The sequence below is a fragment of the Sander lucioperca genome, chromosome 1 (genome assembly GCF_008315115.2).
Source record: "Sander lucioperca isolate FBNREF2018 chromosome 1, SLUC_FBN_1.2, whole genome shotgun sequence".
NCBI lineage: Eukaryota > Metazoa > Chordata > Actinopteri > Perciformes > Percidae > Sander > Sander lucioperca.
This window is the reverse complement of record NC_050173.1, coordinates 7183131-7195630: the sequence shown is the minus strand read 5'-3', so window position 1 is coordinate 7195630 and position 12500 is coordinate 7183131. Positions and strand designations below refer to the sequence as shown.

General features: G+C 44.6%; 4 protein-coding genes across 8 annotated transcripts in view; 2 read left to right on the top strand and 2 right to left on the bottom strand.

Annotated features, from left to right (window-relative positions):
* nfkb1 (nuclear factor of kappa light polypeptide gene enhancer in B-cells 1) overlaps positions 1–12500 on the bottom strand; it is a 1201612-nt gene that overhangs the window by 189811 nt on the left and 999301 nt on the right. The gene's annotated exons all lie outside the window — the stretch shown is intronic.
* Positions 1–12500, top strand: part of sqstm1 (sequestosome 1) — a 585288-nt gene that overhangs the window by 51808 nt on the left and 520980 nt on the right. The window lies entirely within an intron of this gene.
* Positions 1–12500, bottom strand: part of LOC116060836 (TBC1 domain family member 9B) — a 34709-nt gene that overhangs the window by 13656 nt on the left and 8553 nt on the right. For all 5 annotated transcript variants that reach the window (XM_031314585.2, XM_031314588.2, XM_031314586.2 and 2 more), the window contains exons 4-10: positions 7142–7400; positions 6234–6441; positions 4877–5074; positions 4623–4769; positions 4342–4492; positions 2541–2755; positions 1273–1390 (exon numbers count right to left, since the gene is read on the bottom strand). In XM_031314585.2, the coding sequence (XP_031170445.1) occupies positions 1273–1390; positions 2541–2755; positions 4342–4492; positions 4623–4769; positions 4877–5074; positions 6234–6441; positions 7142–7400 (1296 nt within the window). The remainder of the gene's footprint in view (positions 1–1272; positions 1391–2540; positions 2756–4341; positions 4493–4622; positions 4770–4876; positions 5075–6233; positions 6442–7141; positions 7401–12500) is intronic.
* Positions 8226–12373, top strand: LOC116060837 (nuclear factor 7, brain-like). Its single transcript, XM_031314589.2, has 2 exons — positions 8226–8386; positions 10847–12373. The coding sequence occupies exon 2, from the start codon at positions 10864–10866 to the stop codon at positions 12247–12249; it is 1386 nt and encodes a 461-aa protein (XP_031170449.1). The 5' UTR covers positions 8226–8386; positions 10847–10863; the 3' UTR covers positions 12250–12373.

The following is a 12500-nucleotide window of genomic DNA, read 5'->3' as shown; positions in this document are numbered from 1 at the left end:
TTAACGGGAGAGAGGAGCAAGAGGGGTTAGGATGGTGACCAGTCAGAGGGGTTAGGATGGTGACCAGTCAGAGGGGTTAGGATTGTGACCAGTCAGAGGGGTTAGGATGGTGACCAGTCAGAGGGGTTAGGATGGTGACCAGTCAGAGAGGTTAGGATGGTGACCAGTCAGAGGGGTTAGGATGGTGACCAGTCAGAGGGGTTAGGATGGTGACCAGTCAGAGGGGTTAGGATGGTGACCAGTCAGAGGGGTTAGGATGGTGACCAGTCAGAGAGGTTAGGATGGTGACCAGTCAGAGGGGTTAGGATGGTGACCAGTCAGAGAGGTTAGGATGGTGACCAGTCAGAGAGGTTAGGATGGTGAAATGTCAGAGAGGTTAGGATGGTGAAATGTCAGAGAGGTTAGGATGGTGACCAGTCAGAGAGGTTAGGATGGTGACCAGCCAGAGAGGTTAGGATGGTGACCAGTGAGAGGGGTTAGGATGGTGACCAGTCAGAGGGGTTAGGATGGTGACCAGTCAGAGAGGTTAGGATGGTGACCAGTGAAAGGGGTTAGGATGGTGACCAGTCAGAGAGGTTAGGATGGTGACCAGTCAGAGAGGTTAGGATGGTGACCAGTCAGAGAGGTTAGGATGGTGATAAGTCAGAGAGGTTAGGATGGTGATAAGTCAGAGAGGTTAGGATGGTGACCAGCCAGAGAGGGTTAGGATGGTGACCAGTCAGAGAGGACATTATTTCTTCAGCTTTCTTTCCCCCCCCCCGGTGGGAGTTGTGCTAACAGGACTGGCAGCAGGTGAATCGGTCGTGCTATTAACGTCATTGCTAGACAAGTTCTTAGTAAAACCAAAATTAATTAAACTGCCTTGTCTTCTTTTTGCCATAGCTATATGATGCTAACTGCACAATGGATTTCAAGGACTTTGCGCTCCGATTAATGGCCTCCCACGTTCATATTTTTTCTACGTATCTTTGAGTTAACATCCAGTCTATGGTTAACATTGTAGTTTGCACCACAGCGCTGCCCAGCCTTGATGCTCATGTATACTTATCTTTATTGAAGTGAATTAGGTTTAACTCTTCGTCATGCATGAATGAATTAATGATATTTTTGCATTTTTACACATAATAATCCACGATGATCACATTACACAAAACTTAAATTGCACGTCAAAATGACACACTGTTAATATTTTTAGAGACCCCCCCCCAAAATTTCACAAATCACGTTGTTAGAGTGATGTCAAAGTGATGATGTCAGAGTGATGTCACTGACCTACGACCCTGGTATTGTAGTAGTCCGGCAGCATGCGCTCACACAGCGCCACCAGCAGCCAGAAGGCCTCCTCCTCGGGACAGTAGAGCAGCAGCACCGAGGTCACGATGTTCATCGCCTGAAATACACACTTTATATATTAGTACTACTATATTATATATACACAGGATACAGCACGAGGTCACGATGTTCATCGCCTGAAATACACACTTCATATATTAATACTACTATATTATATATACACAGGATACAGCACGAGGTCACGATGTTCATCGCCTGAAATACACACTTTATATATTAGTACTACTATATTATATATACACAGGATACAGCACGAGGTCACGATGTTCATCGCCTGAAATACACACTTCATATATTAGTACTACTATATTATATATACACAGGATACAGCACGAGGTCACGATGTTCATCGCCTGAAATACACACTTTATATATTAGTACTATTATATGTATATAATATGTAGTACTAGTACCTGGCAGTACCCGATGCCTGGGTTGTATTATATGTATATTTTATATAATATATAATATGTAGTATGTAGTACTAGTACCTGGCAGTAGCCGATGCCTGGGTTGTATTATATGTATATAATATGTAGTATGTAGTACTAGTACCTGGCAGTAGCCGATGCCTGGGTTGTATTATATGTATATAGTATGTAGTATGTAGTATGTAGTACTAGTACCTGGCAGTAGCCGATGCCTGGGTTGTATTATATGTATATAATATGTAGTATGTAGTACTAGTACCTGGCAGTATCCGATGCCTGGGTTGTATTATATGTATATAATATGTAGTATATAGTATGTAGTATGTAGTACTAGTACCTGGCAGTAGCCGATGCCTGGGTTGTATTATATGTATATAATATGTAGTATATAGTATGTAGTACTAGTACCTGGCAGTAGCCGATGCCTGGGTTGTATTATATGTATATAGTATGTAGTATGTAGTACTAGTACCTGGCAGTAGCCGATGCCTGGGTTGTATTATATGTATATAATATGTAGTATATAGTATGTAGTATGTAGTACTAGTACCTGGCAGTAGCCGATGCCTGGGTTGTATTATATGTATATAGTATGTAGTATGTAGTACTAGTACCTGGCAGTAGCCGATGCCTGGGTTGTATTATATGTATATAGTATGTAGTATGTAGTACTAGTACCTGGCAGTAGCCGATGCCTGGGTTGTATTATATGTATATAATATGTAGTATATAGTATGTAGTATGTAGTACTAGTACCTGGCAGTAGCCGATGCCTGGGTTGCGGTGGGCGTAGGCCGTGAGCACGCGGCGCAGCGCGGCGATGCCCGTGGCGTTCTGGAAGGCGCGGTGCTCGGGCATCGAGCGGTGGAGGTCGCGCTCGATCTCCTCCGTCGCCAGCGAGCACACGCCCATGGCCGTCTCCACCAGGTCGCCATAGTAACCAGGGTGGCTCGCCATCTCGTTCTGGGCGCCTGAACGCAGACAGGAAGTCAGTTTAACATCATGTGGTCAGCGGGGGGGAAACACGCTCTACCTGACCGCTCACACACCGAAATAACATCAAAACACGCTCAAATGTCCAAAACATGGTTTTTTATTTTAATTTTTATTTTTTTATAATATCAAAAGCTTAGAAAAAAAATCAAAACCTAAAAACCCAAAAACGATCAAATGAAAAGAAAACGTCAAAAACATCAAAAACATCAAAAAACTATTTGCATAAATACCCAAAAACCTTGATAGTGTCAAAAACATCAAAACTGTGAACAAGTGTTAAAAAGAACAGGTTTGCACCCAGTCTCACAGCTGTCCTCTCACATTAATGAATGAGTGAATGAATGAATGAGTGAATGAATAAACTAACTGACGAGAGCGTCACATCTGAACTCTGACACAAAACCCCTGAAATCAACATCACCAAACTCCACCAGACTCCATGTAAATAATCAGGACTTTTAGCGTGTATAGAGCCAACATATTTCCACCAGACTCCATGTAAATAATCAGGACTTTTAGCGTGTATAGAGCTAGCATATCTCCACCAGACTCCATGTAAATAATCAGGACTTTTAGCGTGTATAGAGCCAGCATATTTCCACCAGACTCCATGTAAATAATCACTACTTTTAGCATGTATAGAGCCAGCATATTTCCACCAGACTCCATGTAAATAATCAGTACTTTTAGTGTGTATAGAGCCAGCATATTTCCACCAGACTCCATGTAAATAATCACTACTTTTAGCGTGTATAGAGCCAGCATATCTCCACCAGACTCCATGTAAATAATCAAGAATTTTAGCATGTATAGAGCCAGCATATCTCCACCAGACTCCATGTAAATAATCAGGACTTTTAGCGTGTATAGAGCCAGCATATTTTCACCAGACTCCATGTAAATAATCACTACTTTTAGCGTGTATAGAGCCAGCATATCTCCACCAGACTCCATGTAAATAATCAGGATTTTTAGCGTGTATAGAGCCAGCATATCTCCACCAGACTCCATGTAAATAATCAGGACTTTTAGCGTGTATAGAGCCAGCATATTTTCACCAGACTCCATGTAAATAATCACTACTTTTAGCATGTATAGAGCCAGCATATCTCCACCAGACTCCATGTAAATAATCACTACTTTTAGCGTGTATAGAGCCAGCATATCTCCACCAGACTCCATGTAAATAATCAGGACTTTTAGCGTGTATAGAGCCAGCATATCTCCACCAGACTCCATGTAAATAATCAGGACTTTTAGCGTGTATAGAGCCAGCATATCTCCACCAGACTCCATGTAAATAATCAGGACTTTTAGTGTGTATAGAGCCAGCATATCTCCACATGTAAATGGGTGAATTAAGGGTTTATTCCAACCAAACCAGAGTGGTGATTGTTGGAACAGTGGAAAGATGAACCAAGACGGCTTTTGGTAGTTTGATTTAGTTTCTGTCCACTTTGAATGAAGTGTGTTTTACGATGATAAAAGTAGTGATTATTTACATGGAGTCTGGTGTAGTTGGGTGATGTGTTTTAATGAATGAGTGAGTGAACTAACTGACCAGAGAAGAGCAGCCACAGTTCTCCTCTCAGGCATTCAGGAATCCCGTTCAGAACGAGTTCTCTGGTTCTGGAGGTCCGGTACATGCAGACACCGCGACCAAACTCAGAGAAATGGATGTTCCACGCCTCCTCCTTCATCTTCTCCTTCATCTGTAGGGGGGGGGCAGCCAGACACAGAAACATGTTTTTAAAGTGGCCTTTCCGTTTAATGACCCTCCCACGGCCGCCCAACCCTGCCAACGTTTTCTCAGTGTCTGAAGGTGTTGGGACTTGAACTCACGGCTTTGGGGCCGAGGTCCTCGGGCGCGTCCTGCTGGTAGAGCTGCAGCAGACCCTGGCTGGCTGTGGGCAGGCCGGGGTGGAAGTGGCGCCCCCTGTGGGTGGAGTCAGAGCCTGCAGACGAGGGCGAGGGAACGCTGGAGGACGCCTGAGGACACACAACACAACAGGACTCAGCTGGTAGGCAGCACAGGTGGCGTACCACAGGGGCTGAATGACGCCGTTCCTTTAATGACTCAGCATATCAGAGCTCACCGAGTGACCAATCAGAGCCAGTGGGCTGCTGTCGCCCCAGCAACTGTCGGGGGTTCGCTGCAGGAAGTCGGAGATGCGTTGGACCAGGAAGTCTCTGTCTCGGAGGTTGGCGAACAGGAAGTTCATCTTGTTCTTGGTGCTGATGGAGACGGGACACGGCAAGACGCTGCTGCTGTCGGCCTTCTCCACGATGGACACCTGGCAGCAGAGCATCATGGGTAACGCACAGCAGGGCATCATGGGTAACACACAGCAGAGCATCATGGGTAACACACAGCAGAATAATAACCCCTCTGAGGGGGATGATCATCTGACAGGTTTATAATAATAATAATAATAATAATAATAATAATAATTAGTGCTGTCAAACGTTTAAAATATGTAATCGTGATTAATCGTATTAATGTCATAGTTAACAACTAATCTCACATTTTTATCAATTCTAAATGTCCCTAGATTTCTTTTTGTCCCATTATTTTTTCTCATTTTAATGCTCTTATCAACATGGAAAAGTGGATCGGCCTGGCTTTGACGAGGGGGGGGGGGAATTGGCATCAGCTGTGTACTTGGCTATCAGCTGTGTGCGTGACCATCAGCTGTGTGCGTGACCATCAGCTGTGTGCGTGACCATCAGCTGTGTGTGTGACCATCAGCTGTGTGTGTGACCATCAGCTGTGTGCGTGACCATCAGCTGTGTGTGTGACCATCAGCTGTGTGTGTGACCATCAGCTGTGTGCGTGACCATCAGCTGTGTGTGTGACCATCAGCTGTGTGCGTGACCATCAGCTGTGTGTGTGACCATCAGCTGTGTGCGTGACCATCAGCTGTGTGCGTGACCATCAGCTGTGTGCGTGACCATCAGCTGTGTGCGTGACCATCAGCTGTGTGCGTGACCATCAGCTGTGTGCGTGACCATCAGCTGTGTGTGTGACCATCAGCTGTGTGCTCGACCATCAGGTGGTCTTTCAGACTGGACGTGCTGTGATGATAGTTCAGTTCACAACCACCAAACACACAGATCACTCTGGTCTTGTCAATGGAACCATTTGGCAACTTTTTAAAAGTAAACTTTCCATTCAGAATCTTATTGGCGCTCACCATCCACTCAAAACCTACCGTTAGCCTACTACTCTTTGTGTGTGTGGCGTGCCTGTTGTTGTGTTTCCGGTCTAGCTAGATCCGGTGTGGTGTTGTAGTTTTTCTAACGTTACTAGTTGTTGCAACAGCATGTGGAAAAACTACCAAGTTTTCTAGGCCAAAAAGAACGTTAATCTCGCGATAAAAACATTGACGCCGTTAAAATGGGTTTGTGTTAACGCCGTTAATAACGTGTTTAACTGACAGCACTAATAATAACCTCTCTGAGGGGGATGATCAGCTGACAGAGGTCCTCCTCCCGGCTGTTGAAACAGACGTAGTTGTTGGAGATGAACAGCTGTCCCACCACGTGCATCTTGGCGAACGGCGTCCACAGCGTGCAGTCCGTGTGTCCGTCCAGACGCTCGTCCTGGGTCAGCCGGAACATGGCCCGGTACCGCTCGTTCTTCGCCCGCGCGTCCAGATCCCTGCACACACACACACACAGACACACACACACACACACACACACAGAGAGACACACACACACACACACACACACAGAGAGACACACACACACACACACACACACACACACACACACACAGAGACACACACACACACACACACACAGAGACACACACACACACACACACACACACACACACACACACACACAGAGAGAGACACACACACACACACACACAGAGAGAGACACACACACACACACAGAGACACACACACACACACACACACACACACACACACAGAGAGACAGACACATACACACACACACACACACACACACACACACAGAGACACACACACACACACACACACACACACACAGAGAGAGACACACACACACACACACACAGAGAGAGACACACACACACACACACACAGAGAGAGACACACACACACACACAGAGACACACACACACACACACACACACACACACAGAGAGACAGACACACACACACACACACACACACACACACACACACACACACACACACACACACAGAGACACACACACACACACAGAGAGACACACACACACACACACACACAGAGAGACACACACACATACTGAAAAACTTCAAGAACAACTTTTTCTGTGTGTTTTTTTGACATACTATTAGCCTTCTTGTAATTTCTGCGACGGGTTCTTCCCGTTCCGTTACCTCTTGAGCGCGGAGACGTTCCTCAGCGTCTTGCAGGCTTTGGGCAGCGAGCGGTCGGCGGCGAAGGCCTCGTTGTCCAGCAGCTGGCGCATGGCGATGTTGGCGAGCTGCTCCATCAGACGGAAGGTATCGTTGATGTTGATGAACATGGAGAAGAAGTGCTCGCTGTGACGCGTGCTCACACGCACGCTCTCCGGGAAAACCAGCGTGGCGTTCTTCTCCAGACGGGTCACCTCGCTCCACTGGACCACCAGGGTCACTGTAACACACACACATATATATATATATAATATCAGATATATAACATATAAACATATAGAACACATAAACACCAGCGTGGCGTTCTTCTCCAGACGGGTCACCTCGCTCCACTGCACCACTGACGGGAAGATTAAAGTCAGAATTATAGGATAATATAAAATATAATTGGCTGTATAAATGCCAGATGTAGCTGTGAGCTCTGTGATTGGCTGATTCGCTGTGATTAATGTAGCTAATGCTTCGTTCATGGACATCGGAAAAACATTTTTCTGAGTGAAAAGGTCGTCATTCACGTCCCTTCCTGTGGGAATCAGAGGTGGGAAACTCGCCCAGATTTTGCTGACAGAGTTTCCCAGTTGGTGACGCGTTGTTGACTTTGGTTCACTGAACATATGGACAAACGCCTCTGCCAAGAAACATACACAGACATAACATGTTTCACATTATTCATTAATAGGCCCGTGTATAAAACATCTTATCCGTGTCCTTTCCTGTTGGTTGTCCTGCAGATAACACAAACACACACCTGTCCAAGTGCTGTTTGTCTGTTCGTATAAGAAAACAGCAGCAAATCTTTGTTATTGCGGCCTCCATGTTTTCACACACCTGCTCTTGGCTACGGCCAACAGATGGTGGCAGTCATGCAACAAGTTGTTATGCCAAACACCAATATAACAGAAGAAGAAGAACACGCATCCCGACCATGTGAACGCTGGCAGTCGGAAAAACAACGTAATCACGGGGGCGGTCCCTGTTATTCCCAGGTGGCATGAACGCAACATAAGTGACTATGAGAAGAAGCTCACTGAACTAACATCTGAACTGCCCCTTTAAGATTAATCATCAGGTGCCAGAGAGAGCTCCGCCCTTTACATGACATCATCTGAGACAAACCAGGAAAACAAGTTAGTTCCTGTTGAGTTGTCAGTGAGAAGAGACGCACCGACAGACAGACAGACAGACAGACAGACAGACAGACAGACGGTAAGATTTCCCTTTTATTACGAAGCTGTGATTCCCACTGACGGAGGATAGTTACATGAAGGAGCTCTGAAGTACTGAAGAAGTGAAATACTTCAACTGTAATCTGCTGCAGACTGAAAAACACTCTGAGACTCAAAGTGAAAGTAACTGAGGCAACTTGGGGTGTGGTGCACAGGAGACGATTGGCTTCCTGCCAGAACCTCTTAGGTTCAGACAACAACACTACTGAGTTTAGTTTAGGAAGAAAAGATAGTGGTTTGGGTTAAAATTCAATTCCATTTTATTTATAGTAGTAAATGATAACAAGAGTCAGAGGCTGAAACCTCGAGTGGTGAGATGTTACATTCTATAGAACTGTAACATTCTAAAGAACTGTAACATTCTAAAGAACTGTAACATTCTATAGAACTGTTATATTCTAAAGAACTGTTACATTCTATAGAACTGTAACATTCTAAAGAACTGTAACATTCTATAGAACTGTAACATTCTATAGAACTGTAACATTCTATAGAACTGTAACATTCTAAAGAACTGTAACATTCTATAGAACTGTAACATTCTAAAGAACTGTAACATTCTAAAGAACTGTAACATTCTATAGAACTGTAACATTCTAAAGAACTGTTATATTCTATAGAACTGTTATATTCTAAAGAACTGTTACATTCTATAGAACTGTAACATTCTATAGAACTGTAACATTCTAAAGAACTGTAACATTCTATAGAACTGTAACATTCTAAAGAACTGTAACATTCTATAGAACTGTAACATTCTAAAGAACTGTTACATTCTATTGAACATGAGCCATGGGCTTCCTTTGTGTTGGGATTCTAACCTCCGGCTGATTTGTGAGGACTATGGTTAACTGCTCCTCAGATCTCTGCAGGGTAAATCCAGACAGCTAGCTAGACTATCTGTCCCTCTGACTAAAATACTTCTGATCGTCCACATGTACCCCCAGAACCAGTTCCTTCCTGAGACTATTTAGCAGAGGCACCGTGGCTCCGTCCAGAGCTTAGCCCCGCCCACGATGATTGTGATTGGGTTAAAGAAATGCCAATAAACCAGAGCACGGTCTTCTCCCATCCAGGAATGCTGAGAGGACTAGACAGACTTTAGAGGTTTGAAATCTTGAGATATGCAATGGCTTACGCTGTAACTATCTCACATTATTGCAAGCAGCTAATCCCATTTGCAATGTCCATTGAAAACCCAGCAACACAGTCCAATAAATCCACTTTCGCAACGTTGCTGAAATAAAAGATGAAAATCTCCGGTTTTTATTCCTTGGTTTCCGATTTACAAGAGAGAATGTGAGCTGACTAATACACTTATTATAGTTGCTAATGAGATAAAAAGAAATTCTTAATAGAAATAGCTAGAAGTTAGCAGTTAACAGGTAAGAAAACCGTTTGCTTCCACAGCTCTCAAGATCTGAATCACACAAAATAAAAATCAACGTAACGTAGGCGGAGTTAGCTGGTTCTTAAAGAGGCAGTACATTATTTTACCAATATGTACAAAATCCTATACAAACATGAATTCTAGAATGCTTTTAACCTTTTATGAATTATTTAACAGTTTAACCATTAAATGAACTTCCAAATTAAATTACTTACCCTTTTAACATTAAGTCTTATTCACATTACTATGAATTGTACTTTGGCCTCTACACAGACCTTCCTCAAGCGCACTTTGGAGGAGGGTGTGGCAAAGCAAGACTACAGTTATAACAATAAAGATAGTGGAACTATGACTAGAAATAATAGTTGTAGCAGTTCAGCGCGTAGCGGGGCGTTGCATGCCGTTGTGTGGCATTGCGGGGCTTAGTAGGGCACAGCAGGGCGCCGAGCAAGACCACTGCAGCTGCAACCATGATTTAGGTGCCACACAAATCCCCAGGAAAACTGCGTGGAGATAAAACATAAGGAGAACAAGCCCCCCCAGAGCTAGGTTAGTAACAAGCATTACTGGGACATGGAGGCACACAGATGGAGAGAGAGAGGAGAGAGAAGCTCAGAGGGTCAGAGGAAGTCCCCCGGCAGTCTAGAACTGGAACAGCAGAACTAAGCGCTGGTCCAAGGCAGACCTGATCCAGTTCTATAAGGGTTGGTAGATGAATCTGACCACTATGAAGAGAAGCAGAGAAGAGAAGGGGTGCCGTGTCTGCAGAAATACACCCTCCCCCTAGTCTATACATAAATAGTATAGTCTATACATAAATAGTATAGTCTATGTATAGTCTATACATAAATAGTATAGTCTATACATAAATAGTATAGTCTATACATAAATAGTATAGTCTATACATAAATAGTATAGTCTATACATAAATACATCCATACCTAAATAAACAGACAGACAGCGCTGAAGGCAAACTTCTCCTGTGTGAGAGGGAGGGGAACACAACTGACTTTCTGTTTTAACATGTTTTGCCCTTTCTGCTGTTTTCAGCTGCACTCAGAGACAAAATGGCTTCCATGTCAGAGGAGGATCTCTGCTGTCCAGTCTGTCATGAAGTCTTTAGAGATCCTGTTGTTCTGTCATGTACCCACAGCTTCTGTAAAGACTGTCTGCAGAGCTGGTGGACAGATAGACCAACACGGGACTGTCCAGTTTGTAAGAGAAGATCTTCAAAGGAGCACCCACCAGTTAGTCTGGTGTTGAAGAACCTGTGTGAGAGTTTCTTACAGCAGAGAGATCAGAGAGTTTCAGAGGCTCTCTGCAGTCTGCACTCTGAGAAACTCAAACTCTTCTGTCTGGACCATCAGCAGCCAGTTTGTGTCGTCTGCAGAGATTCAGAAAAACACTCCAACCACATAATCAGACCCATCGATGAAGCTGCACGACAACACAAGAAGAAACTCCAGGAAACTCTGGAGCCCTTAAAGGAGAAGTTAAAGGTTTTTGAACAAGTTAAAGTGAAGTGTGATCAAACAGCAAAACACATGAAGGTCCAGGCCCGACGCACAGAGACGCAGATTAAGGATCAGTTTAAGAAGCTTCACCAGTTTCTAGAAGAGGAAGAGGAGGCCAGGATGGCTGCACTGAGGGAGGAAGAGGAGCAGAAGAGTCAGAGGATGAAGGAGAAGATGGAGGCTCTGAGCAGAGAGATAGCAGCTCTTTCAGACACAGTCAGAGCCACAGAGGAGCAGCTGAGAGCTGAAGACGTCTCCTTCCTGATCAACTACAAGGCTGCAGTGGAAAGAGTCCAGCAGCGCCCCCTGCTGGATGATCCACAGCTGCTCTCAGGAGCTCTGATAGACGAGGCCAAACACCTGGGCAACCTGAGCTTCAACATCTGGAACAAGATGAAGGACATGGTCTCCTACTCTCCTCTGGTTCTGGACCCAAACACTGCTCATCCAAAACTCATCCTGTCTGAAGATCTGACCAGTGTGAGATGGGGAGAGTATCAGCAGCTTCCTGATAATCCAGAGAGGATTGATTATTTCCCCTCTGTCCTGGGCTCTGAGGGCTTTGACTCAGGGACTCACAGCTGGGATGTCGAGGTTGGAGACAGTACATTCTGGGTACTGGGTGTATTAGCAGAGTCTGTCCAGAGGAAGGGAGACATACAGTCTGGATTTTGGACAATAGGGTTCTCTGGAGGTAAATACTCAGCGTTGTCTCCACCAGCTCCAAACACTGTTCTCCCGTTTGAGAAGCAGCTCCAGAGGATCAGAGTGACTCTGGACTGGAACAGAGAAACTCTGTCGTTCTCTGATCCTGATACTAACACACACATACACACCTTCACACACACTTTCACTGAGAAGATGTTTCCATTCATTTTCACTGTTGATAATCTGAAGATATCACCACTGAAGGTCTCTGTGACTAATCAACAGGTCTGATGGAGTCTGTAGTTTTAGGGAGGTGATAATAATAGTAAACAACTATTCACTTCCTAAACCTTAATGTGGTCCATCTGTTTATGTAGAAATAATATCTGAACTAAATTATAAAATAAGTTCAAACTTTATATCGGCAGCAGCAAACAGCAACAGGAGTCAGCAGATTAATGACAGCAGTGTTTCCCATTGGCGTGCGGATCGGGCCGCATTTTTCTGTCCGAGCTCGGCCCACGCCCGACAGAACCTGACCC